The 26,087-nt window shown below is 43.0% G+C and overlaps 1 protein-coding gene across 22 annotated transcripts in view; it reads right to left on the bottom strand.

Annotated features, from left to right (window-relative positions):
* Positions 1-596: 596 nt before the first annotated feature.
* Positions 597-26,087, bottom strand: part of nrxn1a (neurexin 1a) — a 252,478-nt gene continuing 226,987 nt past the window's right edge. For 12 of the 22 annotated variants that reach the window (XM_064321124.1, XM_064321133.1, XM_064321118.1 and 9 more), the window contains 2 exons: positions 5,122-5,209; positions 597-1,518 (listed from right to left, as the gene is read on the bottom strand). In XM_064321124.1, coding sequence (XP_064177194.1) covers positions 1,214-1,518; positions 5,122-5,209 — 393 coding nt within the window. In that variant the 3' untranslated portion in view covers positions 597-1,213. Of the gene's footprint in view, positions 1,519-5,121; positions 5,210-15,457; positions 15,831-26,087 lie in introns of those variants that run through there. The other 10 variants (XM_064321125.1, XM_064321134.1, XM_064321123.1 and 7 more) reach the window with 3 other exon arrangements.

The following is a 26,087-nucleotide window of genomic DNA, read 5'->3' on the forward strand; positions in this document are numbered from 1 at the left end:
GTAATAACATTTAATTTCCTTTTTTTAAATCCTTTTCATGATTGTTATTTTTTTTACAAAAAAAAGTCCCAAGAGCAGATATATCTTGCATCATCTATACAACAGGCGATAAAACACCACTTAACTCACTGTCCAGAGAGAACATGTACATGTGTTTGTACTGTAGAAACATAGTTAATAAGATACTTTTGCGTGCATGGCGTTCTCCCTTAATCTCCTGTAATCTTTCTCAGATCATTTTACAATACTCAAGTCAAGGAAACCGAATAAAGAAACCACTGCTTTCAATCTCACAACCAGGTCAATATGAAGACTTCCTTTATCTTTCCTCTCAACATGAATGTATTGATTTATCTTTATTTATTTATATATGGATTCGTTTCAATTTCAGTGTCTTTATATAAGTGGTGTCTTTAGTAAAGATGTCTGTTGTCTTCTTTTTGCCTTTGTTAGTGTCCCAGTGGTCTGTGCTCCTTGTTCCTTGAGAAAAAAAAAAGAAAAGACTTTGGCACCTCAAACGTAGGTAGCTCTTGCGTCTTTTTAAATTTCATCATTCTGCTCCCTCCTCTCTTTCTCGAACACAAACGGTTTGGCGGTTTTTCATTTCTACACTCGCTCAGGTTCTCTTCTTTCAGTTTTTTTTTTTTTTTAGAAAATGGTCCAGCAATACAAACACAGGCAATGTAAATAAAAACACTGACAGCTTGTCTTCAGCCTCCCAGTCCCCCCACCCCCCCAAACCCCTCCCACCCCTCCACCTGCTCAAAGTCTCGCTCTCCACCCTCGCCCTTTCCAACACACGCCGCCAACCTCTGGCTAGTTATTGTCCCCCGTTTCCCAGAAACGAGAGAGGGAATCGTCTTGCTCACCGCACGGTTTTTGTTTAGCTGAGTGGACTGGAAATTCTATACATTGTAAGTATGCGATTTCAGCATCTCTCTGCTCTGCTGTTTTTTTGTTGCTTTTTTCATCCCCCACACTTTTCCCCCACACTGTACAGTTGCTTCGATTACATCTCATCTGGTCCAATGTGCTTGAGTATAAAGTATGAAAATGTCCATTTTTTTTGTTAAGAGTATATCGTGTCTGATTTTTATTTTTAAATTTTTTTTTTTACGACTATACACAAACGGATCTGTCCCCGCCCTCCGACCCCGTTGCTGGCTCCGTTTCCCGTTGCGGGGGCCTGGTGCCGGCTGGAGAAAGACGAGGATCAGACATAGTACTCCTTGTCCTTGTTCTTCTTGTTCTTGCTGGAGATCTTGGCGCTGTTGGACTGCTTCTCCTTCACCACGGCGCCATTGGACTGGGCCGAGTTGCTGATGTAGTTGCGGCTCTCGTCCACGTGGTAGGAGCCCTCGTCGCGGTTGCGGTACTTGTACATGGCGTAGAGGAGGATGAGGATGCAGAGGGCGGCGGCCGCCACGATGCCCACCACCATGCCCGTGGTGCTGCTGGACTCCCGGATCACCTCCGAGGGTCCTGGGTACGCCTTCCCTCCAGGGCCCGGGGAGTTCGCTGTGGGGGCCACAACCAGAGGAGAAGGAGGGTTAGCAGGTTGACAAACACAGACAAGGAAATATAAGAATGTCTGATGAGGAGAACAGGCCATTCAGCCAATCTGTTACACAGCATCAAATCTGCTCTTGAACACCCCAAGGATCTCTGGCTAAAACCCAACTCTTGGAGGGATGAAGTACAGTGGAGGGAGGTTATGCGAGATTGAATGGTTACCAGAGGGAAAGAGCATTGCCAACCTATCCACTATTTTTTCATCGTCTTGCCACATGCACTAATTTATGTGTCTTCCAGGGATACCAGGATGTAGGAAGTGCAGACAGATTCATGGACTAGCTTCTTATATTGGCCGTGTGAACGAAGTGATGGCCTCCAGGGAGACAGGGACGTCTTGCTGAATCCTTCATTCTTGCCTCGTTTTCCATCAGATCGTCTGCTGTGAATGATCTCGCGGCGATGGTGGCCACTTGCAGCAGATCCACTAAACCTCTATAGCTCCACTAAAAACTGTCAGCCTCACAGAGCCATTAACATAATGGCTTTTATCCTCCTCCATTGTACTTGTCTTGTTCTTACTCCTGTACTAAAAATTACTTAGTGAGCGCCATGCTGATATATCCAACCCTGGAGTCAGTAGGCACGTATGTTAAATGAAAGGGGAAGAAAAGCAAACAGATAAAAAGGAAATTAAACATCTCTTCTGGTGCAGAAATAAAGGCCTTTGAGCACTGGCAGCTGTCACTGGATTAACAGTCATTGTTCTAAAAACACAGATATGTCTTTGCATGAGCCAGAAAGGTAGCTGAACTTTGCTGCTACACTTGAAATTTCCCCCAATGCAGTCAGTATATAACCCAGGGCTGGCTAACCCTGTTCCTGGAGATCTGCAGTCCTGTAGATTTTCACTCCAGCCCTAACAAAGCACACCTCACTCAACAGCTAGAGATCTTGTTGTGCTGGTAATTAATAGAATCAGGGTTGAATAGAATTAGGGTTGAAATGAAAACCTACAGAATGGTAGATCTCCAGGAACAGGGATGGGCAGTCCTGACCTAAGTATGTGTATGTGTATGAATACAGTATATTACACAAGTCTACCTACAGTGACAAGAAACACTATTAAACTTTCTTTCAGTCTATCCAGCCTCATCTAGCACTGTGTCAAACTTGGTCTGGAACACTCCACAGAACACTTCTTCTACCACAATCTTCCTCCCTAAATTAACTACTCACTACATAGAAAACTGTAAAGAACTGTAAACATATCCTCAGAATCATTAAAAAATTTACCTTTAAATTATTTCCACATACAACCTCGGCTCTGTGATGCAACTTTGATTGCAAATATATATGTGCACGTGTGTGTGTGTGTGTGTGTGTGTGTGTGTGTGGGTAGGGGGGGTGTACTTTTAAGGTCCAAGAGATCTGTCACTCCCCTATTATTTTCTGGAGCCCATGGTGTCTGACAGCCACTTGAGGAGAATTTTGTCTAAGAGCGTGGCTTCAGTTGCATGGCACATTCTCAGAGACAAATCTTCCTAATCCACTCAGATAAAAATAAATGAAGGACGTCAGCCGTAATAACGTGCTGTCAGAGACGCTACATCGATTCTCATCTGCGTGAAGCAGGCCGGCGCCATTGTGCTTCTCATGCACAATCAAAGGGATTTTTTAATGAATTCTATTTCTTGAAAGGGTGGCAAATGAATTCAATCGAACTTGTAATGGTACTTTTTACATATTTATAACTCCATCATTGTATTAAACATCCATATGATGTGGACAATACAAGTATTCTGAGTATTTTGTAGACTTTACATTTAGCAGGCACTCTTGTCTGGACTGACTTTAACATTATAAAACAAACAAGAACAAAGGCATTAAACTAGATCAAATGAACAACAACAAAGAACCAAAGTCTCTAATTTCATTGATTTATCGCCTTGTTCTGATTCATTGGCCTGGAAACCCAGTTCCTGGGTAGGCTTTCTGTAGCCCTGTTTTGGAACAGTACGACACATGGGATATCTCTGTTGCTCTGCTCTGTGGTATGTTAGCACTACATTTTCATGTTAGTGTGTATGATCCCATGTGATTAGCAGGTAATCACACCCCCTCTCGCCTAGTTTTGCATGAGTTTAAGTGTGAAAAGTAGCCCATGAACAGTGGCAGGGTAAACAAAATCAAGCACGCGCTTGGGACATGTGCAGACAATGTTAGCGCCCAAAGCTCCATGCAACGGATTTCACCTCTCATGAAAAATGCAAAAATGAAAAAGAAAGAGAGAGTGCTAGATACTGAGAAACAGAGAGAGATAAAGAATGATTGAAGTGGTGAACGTTTAAGATCCTGCCCCATACAAACTCAGCTAAAGGGAGACAGTGTGATCTGCGATCTGATCTCACTCACAGGCCAATGACTTAGACAGGGACAGAAATTTCAGCTGTCTTTGAGTGTCTTGAGGGCTCTCAATTACAGACAACCGCCCCCTCGCCCACACACATTCAACAACCGTAGAAATAGGCAGTCGGCAAATGTCTGGGGCACAGGGCCAGAACCAGAACATTCTAGAAAGCCTAGTTCCCTTCTTCACAGAGTCTAGGTTAAATTCAGCAGACAGCGCTAATGAGTCGCTGCCTGGTTAGCAACAGGTCCTAGGACATTCTGGATCTTCCTGATGTTCTAAAGCACTCGTGTTCTGACGTCTAGGGAACTGGGGCCTCAGAGACCTCCAAATCTATTTACCCCCCCCCCCCCCGAGACAGGGACAGCATGCAGCCTCAGTCTCTTGGTGGCGAGTGAGGTGTGTGATGTTATAATGAGTCGTGGTGGGGGATCTGTCTCTGCTGAGAATGAGGAAAAGCAAAGGTGTTGGAGAATCAATCTCTGCTTCCTCTTCATCACTGTGTGCATCATCTGCTTGTGGGAGGGAGGTGTTACTGTTACCGTGGTATGACTGATGCCCCCCCCCCCAACCACCAACTGACAGGAAAAGGAAGAGACAGAGACACACTGTCATTTCCAGGGACCTTGTATCCAATAGTGCTCATGCAGCATTGTTATTTTCATTTGGTTGATGATCGTTGGTGTGGTCACTAGAACATCCATTAGAGCTTCCCTGTATGGACCCATCCATTGGCTGGGCAGGTGTGTCAGCAAAGAGCGGCTACTCTTCACATTAAATGATCCTACACACAGTCTTAAAACCATTTAGCACTATGTAAAGAGCCTGGCCATCTTGACTAAAAGCAGAAAAGATCAAGTGAAAATGAGAAAAGACACAGTTGCCGAAATCAGTATCTCACAGTGAAGAATGGTCCTGCGGTGGAGTCGAAGAGACACTCTTTTACGAAAGCCAGGTCGTGATAATGACTGCTTATGCTACACATGGAGACAGCATATCCAAAGTAATACACAGAACACAAATGCGGACAGAGGAGGACGTCACGTACAACGTAACACAGAGCAGATGAAAGGCAAGGCTCTAAGGCACAACACTGACACACTCAGAGAAAAGCAGGAACGTTCAATGTACACACTCGACAAGAAGGGGGAATGCACAGCATGAACGCACAGAGAGAAGGAATAATAAAGGTGACTAACCTAACCCACCTGAACTGGTCTCACAGGGATCGATGTCCTCGTCGTCAGTAGGACACTCAGCCGAGGCCACCAGCAGGTCATCTGTAGGCTAGGAGGGCGAGAGAGACAGAGAGAGAGAGTATAACACTCAGTACATTCTTAGACACACCAGTACATTCAGGAGGTGAAGGTCAGAAGGTGAGTAACAAACCAAAGGAACAGTGTTGACCAGGAAAAAAAAATAGACAAACCCTTTTTGTATTAAAACAGTAGCTTTAAATTGCTTGGACTTAATATACCTTGATAATTGTGGCCATTAGGAAACCCATCTGAATGGAGCCCTCAGTTGTTTGTGGTATTCCTCTGCAATGATGCATTTGCATTTTAGAGAAAGTCTGTTTCTGGAACTGACTTGACAGTGTGTGGGGAAATGCAATAAGTTACACAAGTACATGATTCAAAGTTTTTTTGAAGTGAGAAAATCACAGCCTTGTGCAATTCTCCAAATTCATCTTAGATTTGGAAATGATGTAATGTAAACAAAGCTAGTCACTGGCAGCATACATTGAGTGTTCTTTCATATGAATGATATTTAAATTTACTATTTTCTTGAATGTTCTTTTCTTTCATTTCCATAGGAAACACTGTATAACTAAAAACTAGCTTTAGCAATAAGCCAACATCATTTCATGAAATGGCTAGAAGCAGCAATATTTATAATTGGAAGGGCATTAGCTCATAACTACAGAGTCCTGTTCAATATTTCATATGAAATTTTCCTTAAAATAAATCTTTAATCTTTAAGATATAAAAATCTTAAATATAAACCTCTAGAGTTTGAGCATTATGGCTTTGGATAGCGCAGTGTGGTTTTGGGCAACAAAACATAGTTTTGTTTTGGTGCAGCATGCTTTTGGTCAGAAAAGTAAGTGTGGTGGGTGTAATGCAATTTTGACCAGTTCAATGTGGTTTTGGGTTATGCGGTGTGCAAAAGTGTGAGGTAATTTTGGGTGATACAGCAATGTGTTTTGTTTGTGTAGTTTTTGAGGCTACAGTGTGGTTTCAGTAGTGAGAGGATTCTTTTGGGGTTCAATTCATGCACGTGCTTGCAATTTGCTAATGGCAGGAAAGCCTGCAATTGTTATGTCCTTTCCCTCTGTCCATCGCATATTGCATTTCTCTCTCTCTCTCTCTCTCTCTCTCTCTGCTCGTTTCCCTCTCGCAAACCCATTAAGGGACCATAAAACACACTACAAAAGCAGGCTTGTAACAGATTTAGACTTAATACATTATTTACAATATCTACACCACAGCTGATAAAAAAATAATTATTTCCACCCTTGTATGTGTACAGTAATTGCTATTTACAGTGTTTAACAATCTCCAATGCTTTTCTAACACAAGCAAACACATTTCAATTCCATTTCAGGGTAGGGATGTGTCCGAAATCGCTGAATCTGTGCCTAGATCTGTAAAAAAACAACCAAGTGGTATTGCTAGAACTGAAACAAGTGGCAGAACAAAGCATAATAATAATACCAAAGAATGCAATAGAATGCAAACCTTGGCTCCCTAATAATAATAATAAGAAGAAGAAGAAGAAGAAGAAGAAGAAGAAGAAGAAGAAGAAGAAGAAGCTTCAACCCGATTAAAACCATTAGTTAACAGATAGTGTTAAATTAAGCAGTACAGTTAAATACTAATTTTAATAGAAATATTTATTGGAACAAACACTAGCAGTATAGCTTCTAACCCCTGTCTTCAGATGGTTATTTGGCTGGCCATTTCATGAAATCCAGACTCAAGTTGGGTTGGTAAGTGCCCTTTTCTTTTAAGTAAGCACACTCTGTTGACTTGAAACTGCAACAACGTTTGAACATTACATCCTGTCACTCTAGTTGACAGATGGGCTGTTTACCCATCACCATTTTCACTTAACTGGCTGGTAATGAGAGCTATGAAAGGATGCTGTGCTTTCAGGTGATGATGTGCAGTAGTTACGCTACCCTGAAGTGAAAAGCACTGGTTACAATACAGACAGTGCACATTCATTATTTATTTCAGTCATGTTTCCTTATGCAACTAAACTCTGACAACAATGTCAATGTAAATGCCTCTTGAGGGGTTGTTATCCTTCCATTTTTAGCAGCTAATGCAATGCCAGCAGATTTAACATCCCAGATGTTGATGCTTTTGTGCTACTCCCTTTTTATCAAAAGCAGCAACTACACTATGCATTTAAAGTGTTGAAAAATGTATTTTAAGTGTAAAAAATTCACATTAAAAAGATGTTTAAATGTTTATCAGAAATTAATAAATAAAAGTATTAGCTAATCTGATCAATTAATACATTGATTACATAAACAGATAATAATAATAATAATAAACAAACAAAGCCAAACCTCTTCAGACAGTCTTCCAAAGACAAATCTTTCTTATATGTTTATGAGAAATACTAGCCAAGACGTGGTGCTGTATTAGTGCGGATATGACTTGACCGCTACGTCTTCAGGTCCACTTGTAATGATGACAAAGTGCCATGGAATGTAGGATGCTCTCTGAGGGCCCTTGTCTCACCTCTCAGTGTGTTAGCAGCACTGCCTGCCAGATTTTATCACCTTCAGAGAATCATCTCTATCTGACTGTCACACGCATAAGCAACTCCCCATGCAGTACATCTGCCAACAAAGTGCTCAACGTACTTTGTGTCAGTTACTATTTTCCCTTCCTCACCCAAACAGCAACTCCATCAGCAGGAGGTGATTATAAATCAGCCTAGAAAGAAATTGCATACCTCCATACAGGATCATATTCAGATCACGCTGTATAATCAATCAATTTTGAAATACCTTTATATAACGAGATTGTCATACGTCTCTGACAAAGGTTGTGTATTAGAAGGAATTAAAACAACGAGAAATCCCAGAGCAAATAAGGGTAGAAACAACTGAATATTTTCTCTCGCCCTTGGAAAACTTGCAGTTCAAACATTGCAAAATGGAGGGAAATATAAACACAGCTATCATCATTAGCTTTTCTACTATGATATGCCTAGTTTTTTGTCTCTTTCTTGTCTAAATATTTAATGCACTACTCTCTTGATCATGATAGAGAACTGCTGGAGCGGATGAAGATGTTACAGGGGAACCACTGCAGGAGGATTATGTGTGCCTCTTTTGACAGTCTTTCCCTAATGGAAGAACGAAACGACTTCACGTTCTTCCTCAATGCAAAGCTCAAATTTAAAAATGATTAATCGCAGTAAATTAGCAGTGTGCTTGATTGCCAATTAATTGACACTGCAGTGCCTCCGATCCCTCAAGAATGTGGTCCAGCAGCCTTCAGAGAAATGAGAAACGCGACCAAATAATTATTTGTGAAAAGGAAATCGATTTCAATCAAGTTCTAAAAAGCGACAATATATCTTTCCGTATCATCTTGAGTTTAGCACTCTCAATAACAAGCAGCAGAATAAAGTGAAGTTTCATTGAGTTTACTCCACTGCCATGGATCAAAACAAGCACATAAGTCAATATGTGAACGCACAGATGAAGAAATACCCGCTCGAATCAATTGCTCACAGTCAAGGACAAAGCATCATAGTGGCTAAATTGACTGACCTCTTTGTCCATCCATCAGCCTATCTGTCACTTGGTGGTTTTAATGTTCCCTCCACAGGAAAGGACGGCCCGTTTTAAATCAATTGTGCATTACTAGAGAAACGAATGCAGAAAGGTGTTTGCTCTCTCTCTTAAATCCAAACTGTCACCGTGGCACAGTGCCAAGGTCGCCATCGTTTCCGCTTGCACGTACTGCACTACACAACTTTCTACTGTCATAGCACAATTTTTGGTTAATTCCCACGGGTGACTTCTTTCTCCTCATACAGAAGAAATCCAGAACAACAGAAGTGACACAAGGTGCATACGCACACATGTAAACAAAAAACTGAACAATACATAAAATTGTTATGTCTATTCCAGTTTTCTAGTGGAGAAAGATTCACTAATATCTAAGATATTGATGAAAATGCAGAAAGTTTCGCGAAATACTGTTTTCACAGAAATGCGCACATACATTATGCATGGGAAATGCAGAGAACTTTAATATATGAGTTTTCCTCTGAGGAAAATGCATTCCCGCCATATTTATTGTGCATGCTTCTCATTTCATGATTTATTGAAGACCGAACCCAGAAAACATGAATATCTGCTTCACTCACAGCCAAACTCACATAAAATACACAGCAACTCACAAAGCACATCAGCACAAATACAGAGCCGAGCAGGGACTCTTGCCTGTATGCCGGTAGTCGGTAGAGGAAAAAAGAAAGCCATGGACGCGCTCTCAGGACCGACGCAAAAAAGATGGCGTCCAAAAACAACGTGACCGACGAGCTCGCAAACGCAACCTGGATGCTCTCGCTCACGCGGAAGTCGCCGATGTTGACGGAGCGCGGCTCTCGTGGTCCTGGTCCCTCGCTCGCCTGACCCTCAGTGGGAGTCCACGGGCTGCCGGGCATCCCGATTGGCTGTCCCGATCCCTCAAACCCCGGCTGCGGAATGCGGCCGAGCTGACAGTCGGTCTCCGCCCCCCGGTATGCGGTACGCCGAAGCGACAAAATAGATTTCATTGGCTCCTCTCGCGCAGCCTGAGGGGGCGAAGCCCACGCTAATCGGGTCGGCTAACGAACCAGCCCATTCATCCATAAGAGAGAGACAGAGCGAGGCGGGGTTTGCAAAGGGAACGGAGCCGCTGATTTTTCACCCCTCTTTAATGTTTAACGGGCATTATTCCGCTTTATGGTGTATAGTTAAAATAAACTGTCGCCAGTAGTTTTACTGAGTGTCTTATGGCAGAGCTGTGGTCGAGAGGTTCATACTGGTGACTTGTAAAGAGTGGCAATTCAAACCTTGGTGTCCACGGGGTGTACAAAGTGTCACTCCCCAGCAACAGATTGTGAATCGCCCAGTGGAGACAGTGGTCAGTGTGACTCCGCTGGCATGACCCGATGCCCCAGGAGCACTTTGGGTCGATGTGTTTCCATGGCTGCGCTGCTGTCACAGAGCCGCACAGATACAGATGCCTGCTGGGTGATCCGCTAGGTGAGAATGAGGGTGGCCGTTTCCATGCCAACACAAATTCCGCTCGCACAACAATTAAACAACACGAAGAATCCAATTAAGGGCCTGCCGTTTAATGCGATTTTAAAAAATAACTATTTTCTCAATCTTCTATATGAATACGTGCTACACAAATTCAGATTAGCACATTACACGCTGTATACCTTTTCTAGTACCTGGACTAAAATTTAATTCCTGGAAAGGAATTGTGTGTGTTTGTGTTTGTGTGTGTGTGCGTGCGTGCATGCGTGTTACTCAGTACTTGTGTAATATATAAATAAACTGTAAGTTTGGGTTGCATGGATACAAATAACTAATTCACTGCAGACATAAAACAGCAGATCTGCTTTTGTCTCCTCACAGACTGCCAAGCCCATAAATGGTTGTTCTTCATAATCATGTAGCAAGCAGATGTTCTTCATTCATACATGTTCAGAGCAGCTGTGTGTGTGTGCATGCATGTGTGTGTATGTGTGCGTGCGTGTTTGTGAGTGTGTGTGTGTGTGGGTGTGTGTGTGAGTGATTTTTCTCTGATGGTAGGTATCTCCACTCCTGTCTTTTTTCATCTGCTCATTTGCATTGTCGCCGACTCTGTTTGATGTTGATGGCGAAATGGTTTTTGGACACTGCGATCGGTGATCGTATATGACAGAGTGGCATGTGTGGGGGAGGGGGATGGGCGGAGTGAGGAGACGAAGACCGACGGGACAGCCAGAACTCAGCGAGATTACATCATGTTTCCATCAGCAGCGAATAACAATGCTAAAGGCAAAATGGGCACTGTACTAGTTTCAATGCCTGCTAAAAAGAAGTCAAAGAGACAAGTTATCAACTTAATTTACATATTTTCTGCTGTGCTTGGAGGTACTGATCTTGTGGTTATATGGATATAAGTTAATTTAGAAACAAAAAAGGTGCCTTTCCAAGCAAACATGCCTATCCACCATTTAGACCATGAGATGCCCAAACCATAACATTCCCTTACCATGAGATGCCCTTACCATGCAATGCCCTAACTAATACTATACAATGCCCATGTCACACTTGGCTGTGCTTTTCTGCACATGGATGCAAAAGTTTCTAGTAATGTTTATAATATTCTTTCGTCATCTTTTTGTTAAAAACTGCCTGGGCATCAGCAGAACCTATCAGTCTCTTATATACAAGAGAGTAGGAAAGCGGGAGAGAGAGGGAGATTGTATGTGTGTATGGTACTGTGTGTTTTTAGTATGTGTGTGAATGCAGTACGTGTTTTGTGTGCAGTAATATGTGTACGCCACCTCAGACTGCACCAGGGCATTTCCTTATTAGAGGAAGTAGGTCATAGACTGTTATCTTGGGAGTGGTGAAACCTCCCTCTTCCATGTGATCAAAGAGCAACAGCTTGTATCTACAGAACGCCAGAAAGCAGCCATAACTGTAAAAATCTAAAGGAAAGCAGTTCAGACCCAATCACCACAAACAGGTTCAGACAGGGTGACCACCGGATGCATGGAAAGGCAGTAGAAGTAGGCAGAAGCAAACTAAAACGAGTAAGACAGAAGTAGAAGAATGGGGATAAGAATGGGCATTGATCAAAATTTTACGAGTACAAGGGGAGCACATTTGTGCTCTTAATTGCTTCAATTATGCCGCTAACCTAATAATTTCCAACAGGGACTTGGTCAGTGCCATACTCTGCCCACATACAGACACATGCTACATCAAACACCGTTGTGCACGTGCACACGCATAGCCATCTGGCAATTGAGCTCTGGTTTTACTGGGTGTATCTGAGCTTGAATTTAAAAGATAACAAACCTCTGCAGGTACTTTTAAAGAGCCAGAGGACACGACCAACACCTCTGTACTATGGTACGGTTGAACCACCATCCCTTCAGTTTCCCTTCTGTAATAACCACATGGGGTGATATGGGGGATACAGGACCGTCCAGCCAGTATCAAGGTCCCAAGAAAGTAGCCAGCTATTGAGTCACCTGGAAAATTTGTCGATAGAGTCACCAAAAAATAAATAAATAAAGCCACAATGCTAGCAGCGATCCTTTTTAAAATCGCACCGATGGAGTGACTGTTGGTATTGCATCAACTTTTTATGAACGTGACAAAAATGTTCCATTTGTGTCTTGCTGCTGCTATGGCAACAGGAGTCATTAGTGGCAGTCGAGGGGGCATTTAATAAGGAAGGCATTCCTCCATCTGAGAGAGGGAGCATTGATTTTTCTTCCCCCTTTTATTGAGGTTTTAGTTTTTCTTCTTTTCTAATGCCCCAAAGTCGTCTTCTTCCACTGCTCTCCAGACGCAGAGCAGGAGCATCAAAGAGCTCAGCTTCATTTAACCATATACAGTATTAATCAGCCAGTGATTATTCATGAATTCATGATTTCCTTGAGTTAGAGCCGACTCGTTCTTCCCACACAGTGGAGAGCTAGTTTGGAAAACCAAGGATAAAAAAAGAAACATTTGATGCAATGCAGTATTTTCAGGCATACAGTATAAGTATGAAAAAAAAAAACAAGGCAAAGAAATGGGTGCGCTGGTTTACAGTAGCTGTGACTTTGCCCATGTATCGGACTGCAATGTAGGCACCATACTGTAAGTGCTGGTCTAACTGTGAGCCAAGCACACAGTAATCTTCCGTGACAGACTGTAGGGATATTCATTGATTTATTCATTGGCAGCTCTGACATGGTCTATGAATCACACCTCAAAGTTGGCACCTCGCACCTGAGTCCATTTGCTGTTTTCCGTTAAAATTGTGAAATAGAAACAAGGTTCTATAAATACAATTCTGTACAGCAGGGGGCTTTGTGATGGGCATGTGCTGCCCTTAGTGTGTGTGTATGTGTGTGTCTGAGTGCATGTACATACATACAGGCATGTATTTGTGTGTTTGTATGTGTTTCCAAGTACTGCATGTGTGTGTCTGTGAGTCTGTGGAAGTATACATCCATGTGTGCATGTATGTGCATGTGCATTATATGAACGCGTGTGCGTGAGTGGATGTGTGTACATACATACGTGTGTGTGCATTTTTTCCGCGTGCTTGTACTGTATGTGCGTGTCCAAGTACTATATGTGTGTGTCTGAGAGTCTGTGGTAGTGTGTATCAGTGTGCATGTAAGTACATGTAGAACTGTATAAATGTGTGGGTGTATGTGTGTGCGTGTATGCGAGTGTGTGTGTGTGTGTGCGTGTGCTTGTGTACGTGTAGCATGCATGTGTGACAGGGGTAAGGAACTCATGCCAGTCCATTGACCATACGTGACTTTCAATGATGATTAAACTTCCAAATTGACAGTGAGCTCAACCTGTCTTCTCAGCCCTCAGTGCAGAAACAGTAAAACATCAATCTCTTGCCACCTCCCACACCCCCCATTTAATTTTACAAATCATCTCTCATGGGATGCATTGCTCTTAGCCTTCAGTCCAGCTGGCAGAATATTACTATTGGATACTGATATTAGAATTTAAGCCACGTTATGCTCGTTGAAGATAAATGCATCATGATCCAGCGGCTATGAACAAATAAAACCTTACCACTGGAGGCTGCTTAAAATATGAGTACTTTGCCCTTCTGAAGTTTATGTTAGAGATGTAATTTACCCTAATTAAAAATGTCCAAGCATAGACATAAATATGTGTTCCTGACAGAGTATTGCCTGGCTAACCTATATTATCATTAGTGCAGCTGGATGGTTAAATATCTGTTATTAAAGTTATTACCAGGGGGTTGTATGTTTAAATCCTAGGTTGGATGATGCTGTTAAACCCTTAAACAAAGGCCCGATGAACTTTGCTAATTATTCTGCTCTGGAAAAGGACTTCTGCATGAGTGTACTTGAGGTCAGAATAATAGGCAGGCTGATGTACATCTGTGTAGATAACATCACAACAGGACATCACCCACCCCCCACCCCTCCCAGAAAAAAAAAAAAAAAACCTTATCAAAACAACATGAGACCGATCAAACAGTATTGCTCTCTTTCTATAAAAACGGACTTGAAAAGGTAAGTTGTCAATTCCACGAGCTTTCTCGTAAACAGTCCAGTTGTCCAAACTATGCACCTGTGGTCCAGCATTTACGCGATACGCTGCTTTCTTGTATGTGACTTTCGCTGAACCTGCACAAAAGCAAGCGATGTGAGAGCACCGGAAGGCTGTTCGGTGGCATCCTGCCCTGGAGAAATTTTGCCGACCGCTTTTAACGAGCTGTCCCAGCGCACCTGAGGCCCACATCAGAGTCAGGTGGTTACGTTTTCTTTTTTTCTTTTTTAAAGGAAACCTCTGATGAATTGTATTCAACCCCAAAAATAGCCCAAAGACTCGAATCTCTTTCCATCTCCCTCAGCATTTCTCTCACTCCGTCTCTTTCCTTCTCCCTCTCGTGCCCTCCTCCTCCTGTAGGAGTCGAGAAACCAATCGCACGATGAGCTAACTGAGCCCGACGGGGTACGGAAAGAATTGAGGGATGAAAACCCCAACAGACAGAAAGAAAGAAAGGAGAATGGAGACAGATGAAGAAGAACAGCGCTCCCTATGCTATGAGCATGAGGGCAGAGAGCGTTAGAAGCCGCTGGTCCCGGGCACAGGGTCGAGCCCATCACTGCCCCCTCCACACATGGTGGTTCCCTCCAATATTTACAACCCTCCCTAACACGGAACAAATACATTCTGACAAAACCCTTTTTACAAGATATGGTATAATATTACCGCCACCAAACATTGTACAGTTGCTAACAGTGAAGGCAGAACTTATTAAAATAAATGAATGAATGAATGAATGAATAAATAAGTGAATATATAAAACTGCATGCCATGTAAAAACTAAAAGCGATTCCGCTTGCAGACATCAGGAGTGCAGTAACAACAGCATCGTGAGCCATGCAAGCCAGTGTTTTAGAAGGGAACGGCCGCTGTTGCCATCTCCAAACCAACACAAAGAAAAAACAATACTTCTGCACACCAACAGAATTCTGCATTTCATGCACTTCCTCCCTCTCCATTTCTCGACTCCTTTCTTTCCCTCTCTCTCCCTCTCTCTCTCTGTCTAGCTCTTTTTCTCTCTCCCTCTGTCCCTGCACACCGGTACAGGTCTAATTCACGGCGAGGAAGATCTGTAATGTCTATACCGAATGTATACACAGTTGCAAGGCTCTGAAAGAAAATAAATCATTAAAAAGTGGCGTGCATGCTGCAATGGCTGAGTATGTGAAAGACTGTGTAAAAGCAGCTACCTGGGACGATGTACAGTGCCACCTCGCATCCATGGCTGCCTGCTAACCCTGTCTGCCTCCCCTCTTGTCAGATCCTGAGTTCTCTGCTCTCTGTCTCAGCTCTTAGAGGAAGGACAGGGGGAGGAAGCTCACTTCATCCTCTGAAATCGATAGTGTCTTTAAAAAAAAAAGGGAGAGAGAAAACTCTTCTCCTCTATCTCTGGCTAAGAGATGAGCCAGATAAAACTGCCTGCGCATCAGCGGAACCTATCAGTGTCTCGCACACGAGAGAGTAGGAGCGAGAGAGAGAGAGAGAGAGGGAGAGAGAATGAGAGAGAGAAAGAGAGAGCGAGAGAGAGAGATGGGCGGGGAGAAAAGATAGAGAGAAGACAGAGAGAGAAAGAAATGGAGGGAATGAGAGAGAGAGAGAGACAGAGAGAGAGAAGAGGGAGGCAAGCAGGTCTTGTCAGATCACCTGACTCTTGCTGGCCAATCGTTTTCTCAGCTGAACCAGGAGTGGAGCGGCTGTTGCAGGGGGCTCTGTGGGAGGATTTTTTTTCTTTTTGGAGGGGGGGGGGGAGAAAAGATGAGAGGCATAACACCCCCCAAAACCCCCCACGCCTCCTCAACATACTCCTTGGGGAACAGCCCACAGCTCTACATCTAACATGCGAACAATGGCATTAAATCTGACTTGGGGTAATTACAGCATGCGAGAAGGTGCAGGCAGGCCAAAATGGCGGACCATTGTCCTACTTTTCCTTCACTTTAAAACCTTTGTGTCCTTCCAGGGCACGTTGGGGAGGATAGATTCTCTCCGTCCACACTGAACCAGAGAGGTGCAAAGGAAGAGGGGCTTGAATTTTGGGCTAGCGGACGGAAAGTTAACCCCGTTTCCCTCTTTTCACACCATGGGGTCGAAACCGAAGTAACGCCACCATGCGGGACTGCATTTATCCAGCAAATTCACAGCCTCTGCGCGCTGCTGCAGAGTGCGGTGTAAATTATTAATTATTACTATTAAAAACGCAACGGTTTTCATACAGGAGCGGAGACGGATGCTGATATTTCTTCCGCGTATGAGATTATGGGGAAAAAACGAAACCCCTACATAACAAAAAAAAAAAAAAAAGAAAGAAAGAAAGAAAAAGAAAATTTACAATGCACACAGCACAGGGTTGATTCCAACTAAGAGAAATTGACATATGATCCCTGTTGTCAGAAAAAAAGAACGGCAAGGAAATCAATTGATGAAAATGCACTGACCCCTAGCCTTCTGACCATAAAAGAACTGTAGTTATCTGAGCGTTTGAGTCAGATCACCGGCGTAATCATGACCCTTTGTTTACTGAGTGAAGGAAAAGCAACACCAGAATAACAGGAAGGAGCAGGATTTCATTATCCCCTCGCAGAGCAGGGATGACTGATTGCCCTGCCAGAGCCAGGGATGAGTAACGTCCATTTGAAGACAGGCTGTCTCACTGCTGCGGAAGCTTCCAGAGGTTAAGAACGGGAGATTTGCCTCCTGTCAGACAGGCAGAGGGCAGTCCGTACAGCCGGGCCACAACTGCACCAAGAATACTTATTATTCTTATGTTCTTCTGCAGACAAGAGCACAGCAAAGATGTGCTTCATACACTTCTTCTAATTTCTGCATTTCAACAGGGTAGCATGTATGTATGAGAGGATAGAAAACCGTGGATTTTCATGACAGTAGCCTCAGCTACGCACTCACACACACACACACTACGGCAAGGCAGCGTAGGTTGTTTTAAGACATTCCAGGTGGGATTCATCTCTGGTGCAGTGCAGAGGTAGAAGGATTGTATCAGAGAGAAAGCCACAGCCTTAACAACTGGGGAGCATACACCATGGAATCCCTGCTCAAACATAACAAGACCAGCAAAATCAACGGCTGCTCCACATTGTCTGCTTAAAGAAATATTGAACTGGAACTTCAAATGTGGTGGGTAATTTTCAAACTACAGGTAAAGCACTGGGCTATTAAACACACTGTATATCTCACTTCAATTCTGATTTCTAATTTCTGTTCTCCTAACCAGCAAGAAAAGAGTAGCAGGTTTCATACAACATGTGCAAGGTAAAAATGAAGCGGAATTTTACGGTCATGTTTATAGCAAGCAACACACAATCTGACCTACTTTAAGACTCATGTGGAAAATTCCATCTGTACAACATTTGGGTGACTTAGATTCTATTACATGACAAAAGTAAGCCTCTAATATCCTGGATAACTGAGAAAACATACCAGTCACCATTAATCAGACACACTGGGCTATAGATTTCAAATTATTACACATATAATAAACATTTTGATATATCATATATTGCGTATCATGTATTTGTCTTGGGATCCCCGGGAGGACTTGGAGGAAGTCGCTGGGGATGAGGGACGTGTGGACTGCTCTGCTTGCCCTGTTGCCACCACGACCCTGATCTGGATTGAGTGGTTAGAGTTAGACTAGTAGTAAATATATTTTTGTAATAAATGACGTATTTTCATGGGTGGGGAAGTTAATGGAGGTATTGAATAAAAGTATATTGTTAAAAAATGAAGTATACTATTTTGGAAAAAGGGCTTATAACTCAAATGTTGTGGGATTGATTCCCAGCTGGAGCACTTGTTTTTACACTATTGAGCAAAGCGGTTAACCTGCATCACCTCAAATCTCCAGCTGTATTAATTAGTTGTATGTAAAAATGCAATCTGTGTAAACATATTTGCATAAGCATCTGCTAAATTCCTAAATTCCTTCTTTTTTAATACCAATGCAAGATTTTGCACCTGCTAACATTCAAATATTCTTAACATTTTGGACATTATGGCCTGGATTCAACCAGAATGCTCTTTACTTTACTTTTACATCCAGTTAAATGCAAGATTTATCTTCAGAAGCACAGTGTGGTGGGTTCAGAAAGCACCTAAATTAATTCACTGAAGTATCTGTATCCAGGCCAAATTTAAGAACAAATGTTGACTGAATCCAGGTCAACGTTAAGGTTTAATGTTGACTGAATGAATCTTGGCCTGGGTTTCAACAATATGATTCCTAGTCTGTAAAGGGGGGGGGGGGGGGGTTGGGGGAGGGAAGATCCTGTGTTCTATCATAAAAAGGGATTTTAATAAACAGGAGAAATAAACACATTTGAGATGCTCACTAATACCTGCCAAGCCATGGACCAGAAAAACACAACAAAGACAAAGGCAGACCCTGGCACTGAGACCCATCAATCATCAGCCTCCACATCCCCAAGTCCCACCAAAGAGAAAAACTTCTGATGGAAATATTTAACATTTCATCTGTCACCCAGATACAGATTTCATTATGCATGCCTGTGTGTGCGTGTGTGTGTGTGCATGCTTGTGTGCGTGCATGTGTGCGCGTGTCTTTTTTCTTCTCTCTGTTTATGTACCAGAACACAATCTGTGTTTCACAATAGGGAAATCTTACCCTAGGCATCAAAATAGTTATAAAATTGCTTTTGAAGCTTTGTGTACCTCCTGAAAAAAACTGAGAGATAGTATACCCCATACTACCCTCAGACAGGCTCAATTATTGTTTGGCTTATATGACAATGGCAAATGTTTGGTGGAACAGATTCTGAAAATGTGTTTAAAGTCAAACTCTCAACATGCTTCTTTAGGGAAAGGAAAGGTTTAACAATGCTATCATTTCAATTTCATTCCACAGTGGTATGCTCTATTCAAAGAAACACACTGTGAATATCCTCTGCTGCAGTAGAACCTTCGAATAGAGAAGACTGTAATCTGCGACTGTCTAAACGGCAGGGCTGTTTTGCACAATAGAACGTCTCTGCAAACCACTGGCTCAGATGCCTACAATATGAGTGATGAATGGTGGACAAAACAACAAGAGGAGCATGTGGAGCCAAGGCACTGGCAATCATGTCCCTGACCAGTGGCTACACCCCTTATATGTAAGGACGTCCAATCAGAAATGAAGCAGAGTTGCAATTAATTCACCTATTAGTGGACCAAGAATAAAAGTCCTTGACTCTTCTTGTCAAGCACTTTGGGGGCGAGGGGGTAGGGGGGAGTGTGGCGGCTGTCTAAGAATGCTCTTGAATTTGTATTCGGTTTACATATTTTGTTTGGCAATGCTGAGCTTAGAATCACTTAGTGGACTTTGAGCGTAACTTATGCCTACCATTTTTCAACTGTTGTAATCGCCAGGTTATTGTACTAGGCTCAATGGGCTGTCAACACCCTCCATCTTTCCACTGATATTCTTTAATTAAATATTCAATTAGATATACAAGGACACATCCTTTCAGATGCGCTCTAGTTTGCCAATTGAGCCTTCAGAATACGCAGCTTCGAACTGACTGACAGCACGTGGTAGCACCATCATTACCGGATGAAGGCTCACCCTCCATCTCTCACACCCTCCATCATTACATACTGTAAACCATAAACCATTTACTCAGCAGGGGCTACTCCAGAGGTAAACACTCCCACCTCAATTTGAGCCCTCAAATGCAAGCATTATTTACAGACAGCTACAATGGCTACAGCTGCAATACAGCTGCAACATTTGACAAGTTAATTCTGATTGTAGAACTTGCCAAAATGTTTTTCTGAAGGGGAAAAATAATACTGGTGTTTACGGTGAGGAAAATCATTGCTTGAGTCCAGTCCAGGAATAAGATAGTTGTGATGTCACAACATCCTGCAGGGATCGCAAGTAATGACCATGGGCCTTAACTATATATTGTTACAAATTTGCATTATGGTTGACAAAGGTCCTCTCTGGCTTCTATGGTGATGGCACAACCATTCTACGACCATGTCTACTCCTCTCTTCCAGATATGACAAATAAAATAAAAAAATAAATCACCATTCATTCACTCCAATCCAGGTGAAGGAAAAGACCTGGATTTGAGAAAGAACACATCTAAAACCCTTCATTTACTGGAACCACAGCCATTATTGAAGATTAAATAGATGACCAGCTTTCACGTTCCATTCTTTTATCTTAGCTACAGGACGTCCCAGAGGTCAGTAACGTGAGTTTCTGGCAAAAATGTCAACTGAAACTGTTTAGCACTTGGTCACGCCACTTAATTAAATTTCCGAAAAACATAAAATTGCTGCATTTTTACATTAATGGAAGGGAGGCAATACTTTCAATGTAAAGTAGACAGAGCTGAGCAGTCATAAGTAAGCACAAGCATTTTTAAGAACAGGCATATGAGGGGAAGACTCGGTTCCTCAAAAAATAATTTTTTAATGCCTTTAATTTAATGTACATCCAGTGACAGTAAGGCAACGCTCTTATTTTGACATCAGACGCACATCGTACATCTACTTCTATCTCCCCATAAGAAACCGACAGAGCCAAAATAAAACCCAAATAACCTTACATGACCCGTCACTAAGACTGGCTCAGGCACAAGGCTGTGGCATAAATCATAAACTAATCGATAGAGCCCTGTTCAGAAAGAGCCTGGAGGCCATGAGGCTTCATTAAAGTTGCTGCTCTGTACCACATCGGCACAGCTGACACTTTACTTCCAAAGACTAATAATGGAGAAGCAACACCGGAGAAAAGGAACATAGCTAAAGCCCCTCAAAGGAAAATCTTGATCGATCCCAGTTACGCCTCTTTCATAACAACGGCAAGCCTTTTGGAAATATGCAATAAAACAAAACTTTAATTTAGACCTTCCCCGCTCCCCGGCTGTCCACAAGAGCCGCACCGGCACAGCGGTTTCATTTCCAAAACCGTTTAAACCGCAAGCTTTAACCGGTTGTGGTCTTGACTGAACTGAATCGCCTTCACAGAGAACCGGCTTGGTGAGGTACACCCTGTGCCGGATTTACAACATGATACAATTTTTCATCTGAATGAACCTGCTCAACAGAACATTCCTTCATCAACATTTGACTAATAACTGAGTTATTAATTACATAGTACAGCCCTTTGTCAGTGTCCTTGAAATGGTTTTAATAGTTTTTTTGTTTTTTTGAGGCAAGGCAGAAAATGTTTATCGGGAGATTACTGGCCGTCACTTCACTTAAAATTAGTCACTTCAGTTATAAAAGACAATTATGTTCAGCGGCAAAGCATAGTTAATCACTTGGAAAGAATGCAGTCTGTACAGTAATTCACCGCTAATTATTCTGTAGACTTGTGTTGGTGCTTCACATTCTGCAGCTATTCCTGGGTGGCTCATTCAGCTAAAGAATTAGCCGTTGTGGAGTGACAGTTCAGAATTAAATCCTGACCCTGCCAGTGTGAGGTGAGGCAAAAACTTACCAGAGCACTGCCTGGTGTTTAAAACGCATTTCAAACCGAATCACATTTCGTGCCTTGGACCACGTTTAGATTTATCATGAGGTTAAACACAATTCAGCTGTTTAGTTGCATACTAGAATAGGTTTATCAAATCACGCCGATTCACAGAGAAAAATGTAACACAAAATATGTTCCGAGTGTGCAGGTCCAGCACTTTCTGGGCTAGTCCACTGCACTCCAGCTCTGAAGTAGTATAAATTTCCAATGATGGAGGATCTTGATGGGTACACAATGAGCAGCGTGTAATGTTAATTCTCAATGGCAAGCCGAGCTCAGATAACTGCCGGTAAAATAATCCCACAAACTGGCAGACTTACATTTGCAACATGTATTATTGATTGTCCATAAATAAGCATAGCCGGATAAGCACGGCTTGATTCTTACAGTAGACGGTCATTACCGTGTGTACACGTCGTTCGGTTAAACAGACAGAAAAACGCCGCAGTGCTTGCCGACCGAAGCGGTGGAACAGGGGCAGGGGAGGCGCGAGGGGCGGCTGTGCTCAAGAGTCTGTTTTTCGGGTGGGGACCGCGCCAGGCTAGCGCGAGCAAAGCGCCGTAATGAAAAGCAATCAGACCGCGCCAAGCCTCACACGCCCACAGTCTGGGGGGATGGCTAAGTAACGGCACCCGGAAAAAATACTGTGCCATAAATGAATTATGTATCCGCTGTGGAGCTTGCAACCTGGCAGATGACTTATGCGTTGTAATTACAAATTTAGCAGGCCTGTCTTGGAGTGTGTGCGTGTGTGTGTGTGAGTGTATCTGTTCGTGCAAGTGGGCATGCGCGTGTGTGTGTGTGCGTGTGTATTTATGTGTCTACCTACTGCATGTGTGTGTGTGTGTTTGTACATACATGTATATGTTTTTGTATGTGTATGTGTGAGTGTGTGCGTTTGTGTGTGTGCATGTGCGCATGTGTGTGTTTGTATGCATGTCTGTACATAAATGTGGGCGTGAGTACTTGTTCTGTACAGTATATCTGTACAATATGTTCCTGCAGGAAACAGAACCAAAAAAAACAACAAACAAACAAAAAAAAAACAAGATGGTTGTGGTGGGAGCCAAAGTGGCATTGTTGAGGATGCTTGTTAAGCAACAACAATGGCAGGCGATTGAATTTCTCTCTCTTCCTCTCTCTGTCGCTAAAACAGCATCTCGCATTCATCTTTGTCCTTCGTCAGCACACAGGGATTGAGTCCTGTTGTGTCTGACAGGAAATGTAGCTCTGAATGACTCCAGAACCGCACTTCAGCCTATTTGAGAAGTCTGCCGGCGAACAGGTGCTTCTGCTGTTAGCCTCTGATTAAGCCTGATGTGTCAGATCAGGCTAAGTACGGTGAGAGACGTGTCTGTCTGAGAGGCACCTTACAGAACAGAGGTGCCTAGATGAAATCCCTGCCTCCGGTGAGGAGGAGGAGGAACTTAAGTTTCTTCAGCCGAAACATTTTCTCCTGTACCTGAGTCACCCCTGCTCACCTTCCCTCACCCTTTCTCTCTCAGTATGGGAGTTCTCAGAAGGGCGTGTATCTGAGCTGTTCAGGTGGGCGCGGAGCTATGGGAATGGGCAGCCTGGCATAGTATCCAGCTGTCACAGCGGGGCACTACGTGTGAGGGACTACTTCAGTGCAGTTTAAAAGAGTGACATGAACAATCCACCATCTTGTCTGGTGTTGGAGACAAAAAGGGTCTCTAACATCAAGATCTCAAGAAAGAGGCTAGAAGGTCTTTGTTATGTGTATATTTCAACCTGGAAGGTCTTTGCACACCTCACGATGAGCTTCCAGGTCAAAATGTTGTTTGAATTAAAAGAAGTGGAGCATATTTATGTGTTCGGAGCCTCTTTTTGAGATCTTGATGCTACAGACCACTTCAGACTCCCTCCTTTATCTCCTCTCTCTCTCTCCTTTCTTTCTATCCTCTCTTGCACTCCTGTATTCCTGTGATCGCTGTACACATTTATCAGCTGTTGCCATCCACACATCCTGGGAAGCCAACTGGTCACCCCGAGGCGATACCTTTCACACCGCTAACGTCCATTATTTCCATTTTTATTATTCATTCTCACTTTTCGTTGTTACCAGCCCATGGTGCAATACCCACAGGCTGCTGTGCAATGACACAACTATGAGTGGTTTGCTTCTTTGCTTGTTTCAAGCCTGAACTTCATTTTAGCTCCCTTCGTTTTTATTGCGCTTTTGAAATATTTGAAATGCTGACGGCTTTCCTGACACAGCAAAGACTCTGCCAGCACCTATGCTATTGAAAGGGAAACGGCAGTGTAGAGGGAAGATAAAAAAATGACATTACTGCTTTTCTGGTGAAAACAAAGCAATGAGACAGTGGAGGGAAGTGCTCTGTAATCTTCTCACCCTGTTTCTCTGCTCTCATTTAGTCATGCCTGCGACACCTCAGAAGGGATACACTTTATTGGCTAGGCAATCCATTGTGCTCCCTGCCCACTGTGATTCATTACTGTGCAAATGAGAACTGAGTTCTCAGTTGACCTACCTGGTTGAATAAAATGAAAAGTTATAGCCACTTAAATCATTTAAAGGGGACACAGCCACACCACTGGTCTAGTCAAAACTCAAACACAACAGTCTTGAAAACAAAGAAGACATTTTTATGTTATTAAATCGGACAGGTGCATTATCAAAATGGATGGATGCCAATGCAGGTCAGAGCAGGGGGGAGAGTTAGGCCAGGGGAGAAAGTTTAATCTGAAGTTAATCTGCCCATAATCCCATACTTTTGCTCTCTGGGCACCAGGAGGGCCAGAGAGACTGGACTGAATTAGAATCTGAGTGACAGTGACCCTCCATTAGAGCAGGATGGCTTTCGCCATGGCAGGGCTTCATTACGGCATGGCGGTTTGCTTCTCCCTCCTCTCCCGCCATCTTCTTTGAGCACAAACGACCTACCGGTATAACCGGGGTCATACGGAATAATTGCTTCTCTTATAAGCAGTCAAAGCAACAAACCCCTGGTGATCTCTGTGCTCAAAACTGAGATAAAGTAGGGGGGAAGGCAGAGCTAATTGAATGCAGAGGGTGATAGGCCTGCCCAATCAGCAAGCTGCGGGCAAAAGAGACAAGAGGGTAAAGAGCAACACCTCTCCCTGAAATCAGTGTATAGCTGTCTCATTCATGTGTATGCCGGACTAAGTGCAGAAAGGACAAACATTCAGGGATAGCTCCAGGGTCTCTCCCCCTCCCTTCAAGGCTGTATAATGCAGTCAAGAAATAAGAGGCTCTGGTTTACAGAACCAAAGCTGGGATAATTGTGATACATGTGCAAAAAATCAAGAAGCCATTTTAGCAAATCCAATCAATCAAGCATCAATTGATAAAGCACTTTATACTGAGGACATGACCAGAAAATCACCAGAGAGTGCATTTCAGTGACACAGTGCAGAGTCAGTCAGTGCAGGAATGGAAAGGGGCCAAGGAAATGCAACAATTGCCATAGCAACTGAGAGGAAGTCATTGGAGTTTAACAGCACTGCTGGTGAGACGTGGTGAGACGAGCCCAAACTGTGTGGCTGGTCCGCGGAGAGAAAAAAATGTACCGAAGGAAAACTTTACAGCTACACAGATATTATAAAAACACTGCCTTCTTTAGAGAATAAATAAAGGAAACACAAAGAAACCCACATGTATTAGATAGAACTTATGCCCTTGTTCCCGTGGCAACAGTGGTAGATTATTTCCAGCGCACTAAACGGAATCTAAGTTTCTAATTTCATAGCCAAGGCCATTTTGCATGCTGAAATTCTTGGGCGCAAATCATGAAAAATAGAGTAGTCTTGGCAGAGTGTGAAGGCGAAGAAGACAGGACACACACAAACACACACCCACACACACACACGTATATATATATATATAATGAACGTATGAAAGTATATAAAGAATAATGAAAGACAGGGAAGCCATTATGAGGCTGAGAAATAAGAGGGAAAAAAACAGTTAAAGCCATGTCAAACAGTCAAACTGCTATATTGTATATAGCAGCTTGACGTTTTGACATGGCTTTGACTGTTTTTTCCCTCTTATTTCTCAGCCTCATAATGGCTTCCCTGACTTTCATTATTCTGGTTCTCATGTTGACAAATGCCAATAACAGATTCCAAAAGGCAATCGAAAGCCAAGCAAGACTAAATACTGAAAGCTCACTTATATCTGCACTAAGGAAGAAACTGAACACACCTGACTAATCACAAACCCCCATGCAGCCATTTGTCCCAAAAGTTATGGTGCTCTGAAATGAGGGGGTGGGGTGGGGGGGTATGTATAAAAAATGATGAAACC

This window comes from Anguilla rostrata, chromosome 2 (genome assembly GCF_018555375.3).
Source record: "Anguilla rostrata isolate EN2019 chromosome 2, ASM1855537v3, whole genome shotgun sequence".
Taxonomy (NCBI): Eukaryota; Metazoa; Chordata; class Actinopteri; order Anguilliformes; family Anguillidae; genus Anguilla; species Anguilla rostrata.